At 38.0% G+C, this 14,165-nt stretch overlaps 1 protein-coding gene across 6 annotated transcripts in view; it reads left to right on the plus strand.

Moving 5' to 3' along the window:
* The window catches only part of FER (FER tyrosine kinase), a 187,366-nt gene that overhangs the window by 20,811 nt on the left and 152,390 nt on the right, over positions 1–14,165 (plus strand). For all 6 annotated transcript variants that reach the window (XM_068666029.1, XM_068666033.1, XM_068666035.1 and 3 more), the window contains one exon: positions 3,082–3,181. In XM_068666029.1, the coding sequence (XP_068522130.1) occupies positions 3,082–3,181 (100 nt within the window). The remainder of the gene's footprint in view (positions 1–3,081; positions 3,182–14,165) is intronic.

The following is a 14,165-nucleotide window of genomic DNA, read 5'->3' on the forward strand; positions in this document are numbered from 1 at the left end:
GATGAAATTCTAGTCCTTATTCTAAAATATAAATCACATGTAAACCAAATATTAAGGCTGCAGATGGAGCTCTTTGGGACCTTTTTTTATTACAAATCCCTTGTCTTGCTGATGTTGAAAGCATTGTGTCTAGCCAGTAAAGCTGACAGAAATCAGTTCAATTCAGGTGCTCTGGAGGAAGGTTAGCTGCAAATGTCAAAGAATAAACTGATAGTTTGAAAGGTCTACTGAGAGAAAGGAAAGCACTGCTTCTTCTTTCTTGCATCAGAGACTCAGAGATTTGGAGTAAAATAATTATAATATAACATATGAGTAATATATTACAAATATTGTGGACTGGTGAGTAAAAGATTGGTGAGCTGGTTATAAGAAGAACTTTAAACTACTACTAAACATACATCATGTTAAATACGTTGGCTTTGTTAGGACTGCTTCAATAATCTGCTGGGATCTTGGCATCTTCCTCAGGTATTGGCTGTGAGAAGTACATCCTATTTGATGCATGGTTGGTTTATCTGATCTATTGGCTGGCTTATCTGATAGAATTTCCAGGCCGAATAATCACGTCCACTTATGGATTGGTGCATCTGGAAATTGTCAGGATTGAAGATGGAGGGAGAGTGGTGGCATATGTTAGAAATAACAGATGCTAAATTTGTATTTATTGGTGTCCCTGCCCATGGCAGGGGGGTTGGAACTAGATGATCTTTACGGTCCCTTCCAACACAAGCCATTCTATGATTCTATAGAGAATGGAGAAATGGGGAAAGAAAGAAAATATAAGAAGAAATAAAGTGCAGCAGAAGCAAGACTGGTGGGTGTTCAGGTAGAGTTTTAGGGAGACTTTATAAAACATACTTATTGTGCTATTAAGTTAACTTAATGCGGTTAACAAAATGCAGTTTTTTTGAATAAGACTTTTTTCAGGTCTTTAAGACATTAAGCACTCCCCAGATATTTAATTACAAACCATATTGTTTTTAATCATGGGCTGCATGGCGATGCAAGATGAATAAACTTGCATTGGTTTTGTAATTCCCTCCTTGCCCCACCCCCTCCCCAGCTCCTGCCTTCCTGGTTTTCCCAAGAAGCATTTGAATAACATTTTGGTTAGACTTGATGTGTTCCTTCATTGTTAGCTGACATTGTTTATTCAAAGGTTCTGTGTCACTGGAACACTACAGAATGGTTCCCAGAAATCCAAAACAGTTTTTGTGTTTTGTGGTGTTATGTCTGTTTTCATTATATGTGCTGACAAAATACTTATTATTTCCCAGGGCATTATCCAAAACTTGTAAAGATCCATGTCTTTGCAGTTCATAATCCTTAGGCAATTTGGCAAGAAAAAAAAAATATTTTCCTTCAGGTGAAATACTTATGTATCATACATTCTTATTCTAGAGACCTGCACAATGAGGAATCTTCTTTGGTAAAATTCTTGAGGTCAATGGGACACACGCTTTTTACACAATACAATAAAACCTGTATCTTCATGTTAGTTTCAGTTCCCATTAAGATCCTGGGTGTTTTTTCTTTCTTTTTGAATTTTGAGGAAAAAAATTTCAGAATGCTGTGCTACTTAGTTGGGCAGTTCCTTGATACATATACATTGAGATAAGGATAATCCTTCACCACTTTACCTCTTTGAGAGTTAATTGAAGGTGGAGACACTTTGATTTTCTCTGGTGGAAGAACACAGTTTAAGAATCAGCAAAATTCGTTTCACAGTTATTACAAAGGTTTCTTAGTATTAGTGGCCTAATAAAATTTAACTTTTTTTTTTTTTGTAAGAGAAGCACGTTCATTACCGTGTGTATGTTAGTTGTGTTCACTAGCTAATCCTGTCTTCTTATCTATTGCTTAACACAATTTTATAATACAAGTTTGCCATAAAGTTTCTTTTTTGTATCCCATTTCTGTTAATTTAAAATAACGGCAGATGTGAACGATTTACAGCATAAATATGTATAAATATGAGATAAAAATTTGGGACTAATGTACACAAAATTTCTTGCCTTTAAGTTAAACCTGTGCACAGATAGCCCAGGAATAGAAACTATATATAGCATCTTGTTTGCTCTTAAAGGAATTCCATTAAGTCTCCGGATGTTGTTCTTGTGGGTGAGAATAGTAGTGGTGAGAATAGGATTGTCTGGGCATGATGTAAGGAAGAAAGGGAGAATTGTGAACACCAGTTTTCTTCATGCTAGTTGCATGAGGAGCAGTTTTCCTGCACTCCAGATTTCTTTGTCAACACAGTGAGGGTGCTTCCATTAGATTAAGTTCCTCTTCCATGGTGAGTGTATATTGCTTTGTCACAGTTTTTAATTTTCTTTACCATTTATGCCACCTTTTTGGTATTATAGTGGCTGGTTTGTTATGAGCTTTTGTTATCAAATTGATGATTCGTGAATATTTCTGAATAGTGCACTAATTTTCACACAGTGAATTAAAATTGGGGTTAGGAGAGTCAACATCATTGTAGTTTTCTGAACAAATGTTGTGATCAGTGGAGCTGCTTCTGATGGAAAGAAACTCCCTCAAGTGCTTTGTTCCACAGCACTCTTTTTTTACATTTTCTTTTTATACATTCAAGTCTTATGACAGGTAGATCTGTTCATGCACGGTTGCTGTTTCTAAACTGTTTACATAAAATGCTATATCCAAAAGCTCTTTTGTCTTAGTAGTTGAGACACTAAAATAATTCCTTATTTTGCAGAGAACTTTTTCATCTAGTGTGTTTAATGAGCGTCTTTTTTTTTGTGCTTTTCTCCATTTTGATTGAAATAGAATAGTGTTTATAATAAGCTGGATTTCCTTTTAGTTATTAAACTCTACTGCTCTGATCCATGTGGGGGACTCTGTTCCAGGCATCTTGTTTCATTCCATACATTTGTTGACTTTTTAAAAATTTTGTTACCCTGTGGAATAGCCTGTTAAGACTATCTCAAGACAATGGAAAGTGTTAACATACTTATTTTGGGAAGTAAATCCAGTCATAGGATTAGTGAAAGAGAATTAACGTTTTTAATGTTGGGGATAAGTATTCAAATTGCTCTTTATATTTCTGTTTTCTTGAAGGTCACAAAGACAGAACTAGAGAAACTAAAATCTAGCTATAGACAACTAATAAAAGAAGTAAATTCTGCCAAAGAAAAGTATAAAGAAGCTGTGGCTAAAGGTATGTGTCTGACTTGGGTTAATTTAATCTATTTTTTACTTCCTGTTATTTATTGCAAGGTAATGCTTTTATTTTGAGCAACTTAATTGTAACGTGAAAGCTCATTCAGTAAGTAAGCGAAGCTGTCTGTCATCAAGTGTACTTGGAGGTACTCCAAAAGTTATAAAAATAGTGATAATCCTAAAAAAAATGGTAGCTCTGTCGTCCAGGTCTTCTGTCATTCCTTTAGTGGTTGCATTTGGAATGTAAAATTGCTCATACCAACTGTTAATAGTGATAAACAGCTTGCAACTCCTTCTCACGTACATTGCAGCTGCAGCCTCCTTGCATCCTGTGACCTACTGTGGTTGCTGCAGTGGCATTAGCATCAGTTCCTGACACTTAGTAGAATGGAGCTGAAAGGAAAAGGGGAAAATAATTCATCTGCACACTGAGGTGCCTTAAAGTTTTTTTTGGGGGAATGATGTGTCCAAACTGCACAAATTTTGACTGCCATTGAATTATGCTAATGATTGGATCAATGAGAGACTTTGTTATATGATGTATTGGAACATGTTAATAATTGGTCTTACCTGCTTTGCTAAGTTTTATTTTTTTAAATAAAATTAATTGCACGGCAGTGTATAAATATAGGTACAACTTTACCATCAAGGTCCATCTTCACCACTTTGCATGACTGTATAAAATTACGTTAACTTGCCCTATCAGTGCTGAAAGGTTGTTTCTTTCTAAATTTGTCTAAAATTTGGAATGATTGTTGATAAGTGAACATAAAGACAAAACAGCGTGGGTAAGAGAAGTTGTACTTAGCACTTCTTAGCTTCAGCGTATCTTTTTTATTTATGCATGTATTCATTTGAGGATGTAAATACTTTCTCAGTTGTTCTTTTGTAGTTCCCCAGTTGCCTTCTACATGTTACTTTAATGTGGAGATTTATCTCTAAGTAACTCTGTAACTTGGGAGTGTATAGTATGTAACATGGAAAATATAATAGGGTGTTAGGATCCTAGTATGTTCTTTTTATCCCATCTTCCTGTTATAGCTCTGATGCATCTGCATTCCTGATGCATGAAACTTTCCCATTAAAATCAAAGACTGCCTTGGCTGTTCAGCAACTGTAATGTTTTGATGTGGTTATGATTAACTGAATTAATATTTCTTTAGATAGACAACAAACAAAAGCTATTTTTAAGGCACTTACTACTCCAGTGGTTTTCCTTAACCTTCTCTTTTCTGCTCCTCTTTAGTATTTGCGTTTCATTAGTACAGTTCGTGGTTGGTTTAACTTTCAGTACTGTGTTACTGTAGATCTACTTTAACAATCCTCTGACCTTCGGAGAAACGGTGAAGGTTTTTCTTCCAAGAATTGCAGAAGTGTTTAGCCCCTGCTGCACCACAAGCCATCTTCTTTTTTACAAATACCTGTGTGGTTGTGGAAGCGTAGAAGAGCTACTGCGGTTGTCTATCAGTTGCAGGTCAACTGAGCTCTGTCACTGTTGTTAATGGTATTTTTGTGGGTTTCTGCACCTCTACACCCTCAAGTTGTCAAGCTGGCTTGCAGGATGAACAAGTTAGGGAAGTCTTAAAATTGTAACACTTCATTGCTGCAGGCCTTAGTTGAGTACCTAGTGCTTATTCAAAGTATGTGCTACTAGGAGATATGCCTCTTGTTAACATAAAAACTGGTTTGGTTTTTCAGGCTTTCCAGAATTACTGAAAACAAGGGAAGCAATATTGCATGCAGGAACAGTGGTGGGGTGACTTAGGTATTAGAAATAAGCTGAAAAATGCTTTGTTAAAGAAAACAATGAAAATCTGCGCACCAGCTCTTAGAAGAAAGATGTTCAAAGAGCCAGTCCAGTTCCATTTCTGTACAATGTGATTCTTTGCAGACCCCATTCCTCTGGCAAGCTGAATCTGTGTTATGGCGCCTGGCTCCTCCTGGCTGGAGCAGGAGGGGACAGCTGCTCCACAAGAAATACGACTTTGTCTTTGCACCTGGGCTTCTGCATGCTAGATTATTTTTAAGTCCGTTTAGCACCTGTGCGTGGAAGTGGTCAACACGAAAACCAAATCAAGTTACACAATGGGGTGATGTAGGAACTTCTCTATTTTGCAGATAAAACAACTTAGAAATTTGGTGACTTTTTGTAACAGAGAATTTGTCTTCTACCAAGAGAGTAAATTTAATACAGCTGCTACTGAAAGAGGTACAAGTGTGTCTCTAGTTTGGGAAAACAGATGCTTACATGTTTTCTGGTTGAGCTATTAAAAGCGAAATTAATTTTTGAGCTAAACACCTACAACAGAGGATTTAACTGGCAAAGTTAGAGACTATTGGAAGTGATCTTAATCAGTAGCAGTTATTTTATAATAATTTTTCTGCAGCTACAGTGAAGTAAACTTTAGCTACTGTGTGTCCTACTTCCCAGCAGCCAATAGGACAGTCGCAGGGAATCAACATGCCGATGCCTTAATGCGGAGTTACAGCTGTCTTCGCTTCCTCCTGAAAACAGCTAGGAGAACCTGTGGGAAGGGTAGTAAGAGTAAGGGTTAAGCACTGAATAATGGTACCAGTTAAGTACTGGTTCTGTTTGTGTTAGGGCAATGGGAAGGCAGCTGCTGGAGAGTTTGGGTAGGGAAGTGGTTCTGTAGTGAGGAAATGGAACTGCTTTCTGAAGGGTACGGGAGCTTCATTATGGAGGGGTGTTTGCTCTCCTATCTAGAGAAATGCAGAGGTGGTGGCTGGGGAGTTTTTCTGGGAAACCTGCCTGTTGCAGTGCTTCTGCTTGGTCCCTGCTGGGGAAACAGTGGCACAACTGAGTTGCAGAGGGCACTCCACGAAGTCCTGGCTGCTGCTTGGTGCTGAGACTGGACGGCATTGCCCTGTCAGGACCACCAGTGTCTGCATGCTGTGTCCGTCTGGAGCCACCAGTTCATCACGCCTGTTCCTTACCCCGTTTAACCATGATTTGCTGTTCCTTTGTGGCCCATGATGACCATGGCAATCACAAATGTAGACCGGCTCGTCATGCTTGGGTGTGGAGTCCCCGTCTGTCAGGCAATCTGTTTGGTGCTACTCACGTGGTTGATAGGCAGATTTTGGCTTTTACAGTCCTTTATTCTATGATTTTCTGTGTGTTGAGAGAAAAGCAGACTGATAGGGGTAAAGTCAGTGAGCTGAACTAGTCCAGTGCCTCTCTAATGATGTGTAATTAGGCAACTGGGGAAATGGTTATTCATTCTGATAGCCTTTTCTGGTTTTAGAAGGTACAGGGTGGAGACTTTCTGTAAAAAATAAGAATGCACATCATGCTCCTTTGCAGAACTGAGGGATTATTTGGAGCAAAGCGCAAAAAAAAAACCTACTAGATTGTCTTTCTGTTATGAAAGGGACAGCCCTCTGAAATGTTTTGAATGTGTGATACAGAGAAGAAAGATGCGTAAACTTCTTCCAGCAGTGGTCCCAAGTGACGGTCACAGATGGGGCACAATGGTATGCCTACAGTGCTGCAGTGACATCAGTGATGCTGAGTAACAAGGTACAGAAATACAGCATGGCATGCGGGCTTAGCTGCAGCAGGAAAACACATCAAAACAAAGCTTATGCCAAATGATAAAGACATGGCTTTGCCAAAGAAGAGGTCACAAAGTTCTAAAAAGTTTCATAAATTGGAAACTGTGGAACAGTTGTAGACATTTCTTGTTACAATTTGACTCTTAGTTGATTGGATCACTAATAGTTTCCAAGTAAGGATGTTCTTTCCACAGTTATTTTTATTTCTGCAGAATGGTGCTTCTGTATTAAATTTAGTTCAGCATGTGTTTGTGGAGATTTCCAGTTTTTAATCAAAAAAAGAAATCAAGAATTTAAAGAGTACTTACTATTAGATAGGAAAAAAAAAAGCTTAAGTAAGAAAATGATAACATGAATTAGAAAAAAAAATGTGATCTTTTCATTACACTTTAAAAAATATGTATGGAAAGCATTAATTCTTAGAATTTAGCGTGTATTTGTAGAGCTGATTTTGGTATTATGTGTTAAAATGTGAAATAATGCTTTTATATCAGTTAATTTTTGCAAGTTGGAGTGGAGCCAATTTGGCCTTGGGAGGTTCATACTGAATTTGAATATAATACCTTTAGGCAGCAAAATTTCTATTTTTCATGTAGATACATCTTGTACAGATGTTTATTGTGTTCTTGTTGCTAGTTAATTACTGACTGAATACAGGAACTAGGTTGTAATGTTCTAATGTGATAGACTGGATCTGAAATAAAGGAAAAATACATTAATTCTTAATGTATAATTTAACTATTTCATTTTATGCTGTTACAGCAGTATAAAATGGAAGTACATATATGAAATTTCTCTAAATTGGCTTGTGTTCCCTGACAGTGTTGTGATTTAGAGGAGACTAGAAATATTAATATTACACCTAGTACATTGTAAAACATTGCATCTGCTGGAAAAATGCTTTCTGAACCCTGCGACTCCTGTGATTTAATACTTCAGAACTGATGTGACTTCCGTGGTACATATTGAAGTTTCATGACAGCGTAAGCTATAGCTATGATAAATAAGGAAGCTGTTGAAAAAGCTTTCATTAAACCAAATTATTGTCCTGCTACTCTTTGTGGTAGCTGAGTGGTCAGAAAATGCTTTTATTAGGTGGCTGGTGCATTCATTCTGAGATGCCTGTAAAATTATACTGCTACATTTCCTAGCAGCGTGTGTTGCCTTTAGGTTTTGCTGAGGTCAGAGGAACTCTTACTATTTATTTATTTATTTATTTATTTATTTATTTTTGACTGGAAGTCACGTGTTCTGAGATGGAACAAATGCTGCTGTCTGAACTGGCCCGTCTCACTCACAGATGTCAGCAGGCTGGATGGATTTCACATTAATACTCAGTTGCAAGTGTTACAACTCACAGGCACTACAGTAATGCTTGAAAGGGCTAGGGTTGTTCCTTGCATGTGAAATAAAGCTTCTAGAGAAGGAAACGCTGGGACTTGCACTGACAACAGATCTTGGTGACTTCTGGTGGAGTTTGGGACCAGCTTGCACATAGTGTTTCCACTCAACGTGGACATGCAGCATGGACCTGCCCTCTTCAGGCTTCACAGACTAGCACTTACAGTTGGCAAGAGTTTTTTAGTGGTGCTCAACCATCTTAAAGCAGTTCATAAGATTGCTTTTTTTTGTTTTGTTTCGTTATTTTTGTAGTTTATTTATCTTAACTTCTGATATGCATTAAGCAAATATCTTTTATTGAACTAACTCTTAGCTCAGAAGTTTAGGTCTTTAGTGTTCTGTAAACTTGAAATCTGTAAGTATATACAAATAATTTTGTTTTGTCCCCATCAGAAAAATATTTGTTACTTGCACTCATTAATTTGGTAGATAAGGTTTGGGAAAAACTTTTTATCCTCGTCTCAGGACTAAGATATGTGGGGGAGGAAGTGCACAATTTTCATTGTTGAAGAAACATATTCATGTAAGCCTCTTGCAAGATACAAAGGGAAGAAAAAGACCTTAGACTCCTGTCTTTTTTCTGTCTTTTTGATTTCATGTTAAGTTACAGTGCTGTTAAGTAACAGCACTGTGCTTGCATCTTTTTTCTTAGAAACAAGTAAACAAAACAATCCTAGCTTAGTTGCAGCAGTTTGCATAAAAAGTCCTGTGTAGACTGGTATAAGCTGCCTGCTGATGGGGAGCAGCAAATGGATTCCTTGTGCTGTTTTGCTTGCGTGCCTGGCTTTTGATTTACCTTGTGAGCTGCCTTTCTCTCCACCCGTGAGTTCTTGCCCTTTTACCTTTCCAATTCTCTTCCCCCATCCCACCTGGGGAGAGTGAGTGATCAGCTGGGTGGTGCTGAGCTGCCTGCTGAGGCTAAGCTGCAAGCTTGCTTTAAAAAAAAATGTTTCTAGAAGATGATCTATGTGAAAGACATAACTATCTCACTAACAAGTACAAAAAACGTTTTCAGTAGAGTAATGCAAGCAAATAATATAAAGGAACATTCTTTTCTAGGCACAGTGAAATAATGCTCTGAAAACGTGTCTCTTCAGAGTTGAAATAAATAAGGAAGTGATTACGTGGGAGGTTTGTTGTATTGATAAACAAATGTAGAGACAGAAAAATACTGACGAATTATCTTTGTTATCAGAAATGATGAAAAATATGTAGATGGAAAGATAGGTTCAGTTCTGGGAAATTATTTGAAAAACTATTGTCATAAACACTGTTAAATGTCTAACAGATCACTGTATGCATTGGTGGAGCTTTATGCTTTATTATGGAGACTTAAAAAAGAAAAAAGATTTTAAAATAAACCTATTTTTTTCCCTGACTAAAGTGTTCTCAGTATTTGCCTCCTTTCTCAAAGGCGGATAGATAGTTTATTATAGAAAAAGTAACTAAATAAAATAAAAGCCCTAATACTTGCTCTTTCTTCTCCATTTTAAACTTGTCTGAAATCAAATGCTGTGGTACCCAAGTGAAGTTTTAATGGAAATTACAGAAAATCTGAAGCTAAGCTTTCTGTCTTTTCTTGGAGAGTAAACCATGAAGGTTGGACAGTCAGACATTAATTTAAAATAAAGGTATTTATTTTTATTTCATAAGCCACAGAATAAGCCAAAAGAGGGATGAGGTATCCAAAGGAACCTTCTGAAGTGCTCAAGGAGAATAACTTGTTCCGTGCTCGTACATCACGGTCTGAGTTACATCTGGAGAAGGGAGGGAAGAGGATGCACACTCCTGCCAGTTGTCCTCCTGTTCTGCTCAGTTACTCACACCGCAGAGCAGGCTGAGGAGTTTGAGACTGGAGTTTTGGTCTGTCTTACACTGTAGTGTGTAACAGATAATTGGATAGAATTGTAAGATTTGTTTCAAACTGTACAAATATAAATTGCAAGATGTAAGGATGTAAATCTACCAGCAAAAATGCTGCACGTGTAGCTTGAGAAGTGTGAAGAAGATTGCAAGGTCAAGCAAAGTAGGATTCAGCCACCAATCATGCAGCAAATTTTGCAAGTTTCAGAAAACCTGCTTCTTTACACTGTTAGGGAACAGTTCCTGGAAATGTGTAGTTTCAAAGAGGAAATGAGTTGAGAGAAGAGACTCTTCTGAGCTAGGTCTGAAGCAACTACGGCATCTTTGCGTTCTGTAAGAGCGTTACAAGGTCAGTGTTCATGTATGAATGCTCCCTACTTTCCTCTGTGACTGTGTTACTGTTGGGAAGACAGTAATTCACATTGTACAACGAAGCTTTTGGAAAGCTTGCAGAAGGAAAAGTGAAATCTCTGCCCAGGCCCCAAGGACTCAGGCAGCTCTGCATGTCCCTGCCTGATCCCCCCAGGGCTCTCTCCCACCTCAGCCCAGGCCCAGGCCGCCATGTTGAGGGAGGTGATCCTGCCCCCAGTGAGGCCACACCTGGAGTCTTGTGCCCAGCTCTGGGCTCCCCAGTGCCAGAGGGACATGGAGCTACTGCAGTGAGTCCAGAGGTGGGCTACTGATACGATGAGAGGACTGGAGCACCACTCACTGGCAGTGGGTACAAACTGAAGCACAGGACGTTCTGGCTCACTATGAGGGGGCACTTCTGTGCTGTGAGGGTGACAGAGCACTGGGGCGGGTTGCCCAGAGAGGCTGTGGTGTCTCCTTCTCTGGAGATATTCAAAACCCACCTGGCTGCCATCCTGCACAATGTGCTCTAGGCTATCCTGCTTGGCAGGGGGTTGGACCAGATGATCTTCAGACGTCCCTCCTAGCCCTGCCCATTCTGTGATTCTGCTGTCACTTGTTATCAATAACCAAAACGTCCACCTTGCTTTAGGGTTCAGGTAAAGCTCCTTCACATGGGTGCTTGCTTAATACTGTTGGCGTGTATTTCTTGGTTGCAGTTCACTATGTGTACCACATAGATAAACACCTGTATAGGTTGGGAGCATCTGCTCGAGTGTGAGCTTTGTCTTTTCATTTAGTATGAATGCTTCTAATGTAGCCAGACACCCACTTTTCTTCTTGGTTCAGCCTCACTTAAAATCAAAGTGGCATAAAATCCTTCAGTCCTCTCTGGCATAACTAGTTATTTTAACTCTGTAATGACATGGATTTTTTGGTGTCCTTCAGTTCTTGCTTCTAGTGTACTTGTGGGGCTTTGCCTGTCTTCTTTTGTGACTTTGATAGCTGTAGTTTTTATTACCTTGATTTTAATCCTGATTTTTATATATATGTACCTGTTCAGTTCTTTCTGTTTTCAATTCTGATTCACTATCTTTTATTACTTTCCTTGTCAGGTCAGGAAGTAGTATCATCCACCTTGTATTGGAGAATACTCACCTTGTATTTTTTTATTGCAAAGAAACATCTGCAGGTTTTTGAAATCCATTACGTGTTTTTTTTCTGGTCACTGTTTGTTACTTTTGTCAGAATTGCTTTCCATGTTTGTGTGCGTAAACATTTTTTCAGCGTATCAATGAGAATTAAATTTTAGGTATTTATTTTTAACTTACATTTTCCACTGGGTGTAAAGTGCTTCCCATGCCATGTTATAGGCACTAGCCAGTGCAGCATTAGTCATATCGCCAACACATGAATGAGTATATGCAGTTCCCTGCTGCCTCCAGTTTCCTTAGATGCTTTGCTGTTGTTTGAAGAACAAGTAGTCAACCACGAGTTGTCTGGCTAATAAAGGATCCTCTGCTCCTGAAGCAGCTGTTTTGGTCTAGTGCTATTGTCTTTTCTTTCTCCAATAACCAAATACAGTCTTATAACTAATGATCCTATGAGTGAGAAGCCAGAGGCAATCTTTCTTGAAATACCGTAACACAGGACTCCTAGACAATGTCTGGGATTTATGTGAAAATTGGACAAAAAGTTTCTGCAGACGTTTCTCTGTAACGGTATACACTCTAAATGGCTCCATCAGATTTATGCTGCATTCGCATGCTATATTTAGTATTTCAATTATGCTGTTTCAAAAAGCAATTATGGTATTTATTGTTTTATATGAGGAAACACTTAAAAGATGCAAAAATCTGAGAAAACATCTCAAGTGTTGACAAGCTTTTGGCTATCTGTGTTTTGCCAATTTTTTCTTCTTTAAAACATGTTTTTCCTTTCCTGTCCACAGAGGTCCCAAACAAACAAATCAAATGAAAACAAAGCAAACTTAAGAACAAACAGCTTAAAAACTGATACTTTGAAGAGGTCTTCTAGACAGCTTTTCTCCCTGCTGATGCAAAGCAATGCTGGGAGGAAAAAAATGCAATCTTTCTGTAAAGTAGGATTCTTTGGTAGAGGGCTTTGTTGGAGCTGTTGTATCTGCAGTGAAACAGAACTTCGGGGGTTATGGTGGCATGTATCCATTAAAGTACAGTGTTGCACTTCTGTTTTCTACCAGCTGGTCTACAAGGTACAAATAAAGAAATTGTTTCTTTGAGCATTCAGTCCTGAAATTCTTTATGACCACTTTCTGCGCTTAATCTATCCAAAATGTTTCTTTTAGGACTTTTGATTTTGAGGGGAGCGCTTTGTATCTCATGTTATTCAAACCTGAGATTTGCACTGTATGCTTTTGTTCCTTAAAAAGGATAATTTTTAAATAAAATCATATATTTTAATGGTTGGACCTGATGATCTTAGAGGTCTTTATCAACTTAAATGATTTTATTTGATCTTTTTGGACCTTTACTTTCATTATTAGCTGTTACATAAGATTTAGCTGAAGGGCTTGAACTGAAGGAGCTTAACTGGAATTTTCTGTTGCAGAAATATTGAAGTGTTGGTCAGTACTTTAACCTACACTGTCATGAATTTGAACTTGAAACGTGAACAGCTAAACTTGTACTAGTTCTTGAGTTGTAAACATTGTACTACAGATACCTATCAGGAGGTTGATCCTTGTTCTGTGCAAATTAGTGGATGCTTTACTCTGCATTCTGTAGTGTCATGGTTTTGCTGTTTGAAGAAAAGATCTGTAATCCAGATTTGAAAAGCTTAAAACCCGAAGCTTGCCCGTGCATGTCTTCAAGCTGCATCCCCTACCAGCATGTGTCAAACCTTACAGTGCTCCACCAGTAAAGGTTTCTGAACTATGAATCACCACAAACAGTTTTCAGCTGTTAAACTAAACCAAAAATTTACACCATAAATAACTACTACCTAATAGAGACTGTCAATATTGTATTTCTTATTCTGAAAGAAATATTGTATTTCTTTCAGAAACCTCATTAAGGTCTTAACCTCCCATCTGTGTGGAGAAAAGTCCTTTGCTATACATTGCTCCTTAGGAGAACAGGTCCACTAATTTTAGACTAAATCAGTGTATCATACACACTGAACTTTCAAATGTAGTCTTTGGACCTATGATTAATTAAAGAAATGTAGCTACAGAGCTACAGTACTATTTCCACATTGCAATTTGTTTTATAAAACAGCAAAATGCAGTGAGGCTGAGAACACAGTTGTTCAATGTGTCAATTAACACAGAAGAAAACATCCAATTTTCTTTATCTGTATAATGAATTTCATAAATAGATCTAATTATAATTCTACTGCCACCAGTTGTTGACAAATCTGTTTAATGTTTATAAAAACAGACTGTGTGTACAATATGTTAGGCTATAAACCGTATTATGAAGCTTGCAAAATTCAATTATGAGAGTTTGACATTTGCAAAGAAAAGGCCGGCATTCTTGCTATGCCATTGTAGAGAGTCAAGTATTTCAATTCCTAGTGAAAATTACTTGAAGTTCAAATACCAGAGTATAATATTTTGAGATAATTTTGGATTATGTAATTCCAAATGTGCTGGCCAAATAGCCTGAGTAAGAGTGGCCAAACATGTAATAAAAACGAAAAACGATCCAGCATTTCTTTCTCTCCCACTGCTGTGTTCCCCTTTCCCAAGGAGTGCTCGGTCCAGTGCCTCTGCTAAAGAGTTAGTCTAAGGCAAGGAAGGCTTGTTTTTT

This window comes from Anas acuta, chromosome Z (assembly GCF_963932015.1).
Source record: "Anas acuta chromosome Z, bAnaAcu1.1, whole genome shotgun sequence".
In the NCBI taxonomy this organism is placed as follows: Eukaryota; Metazoa; Chordata; class Aves; order Anseriformes; family Anatidae; genus Anas; species Anas acuta.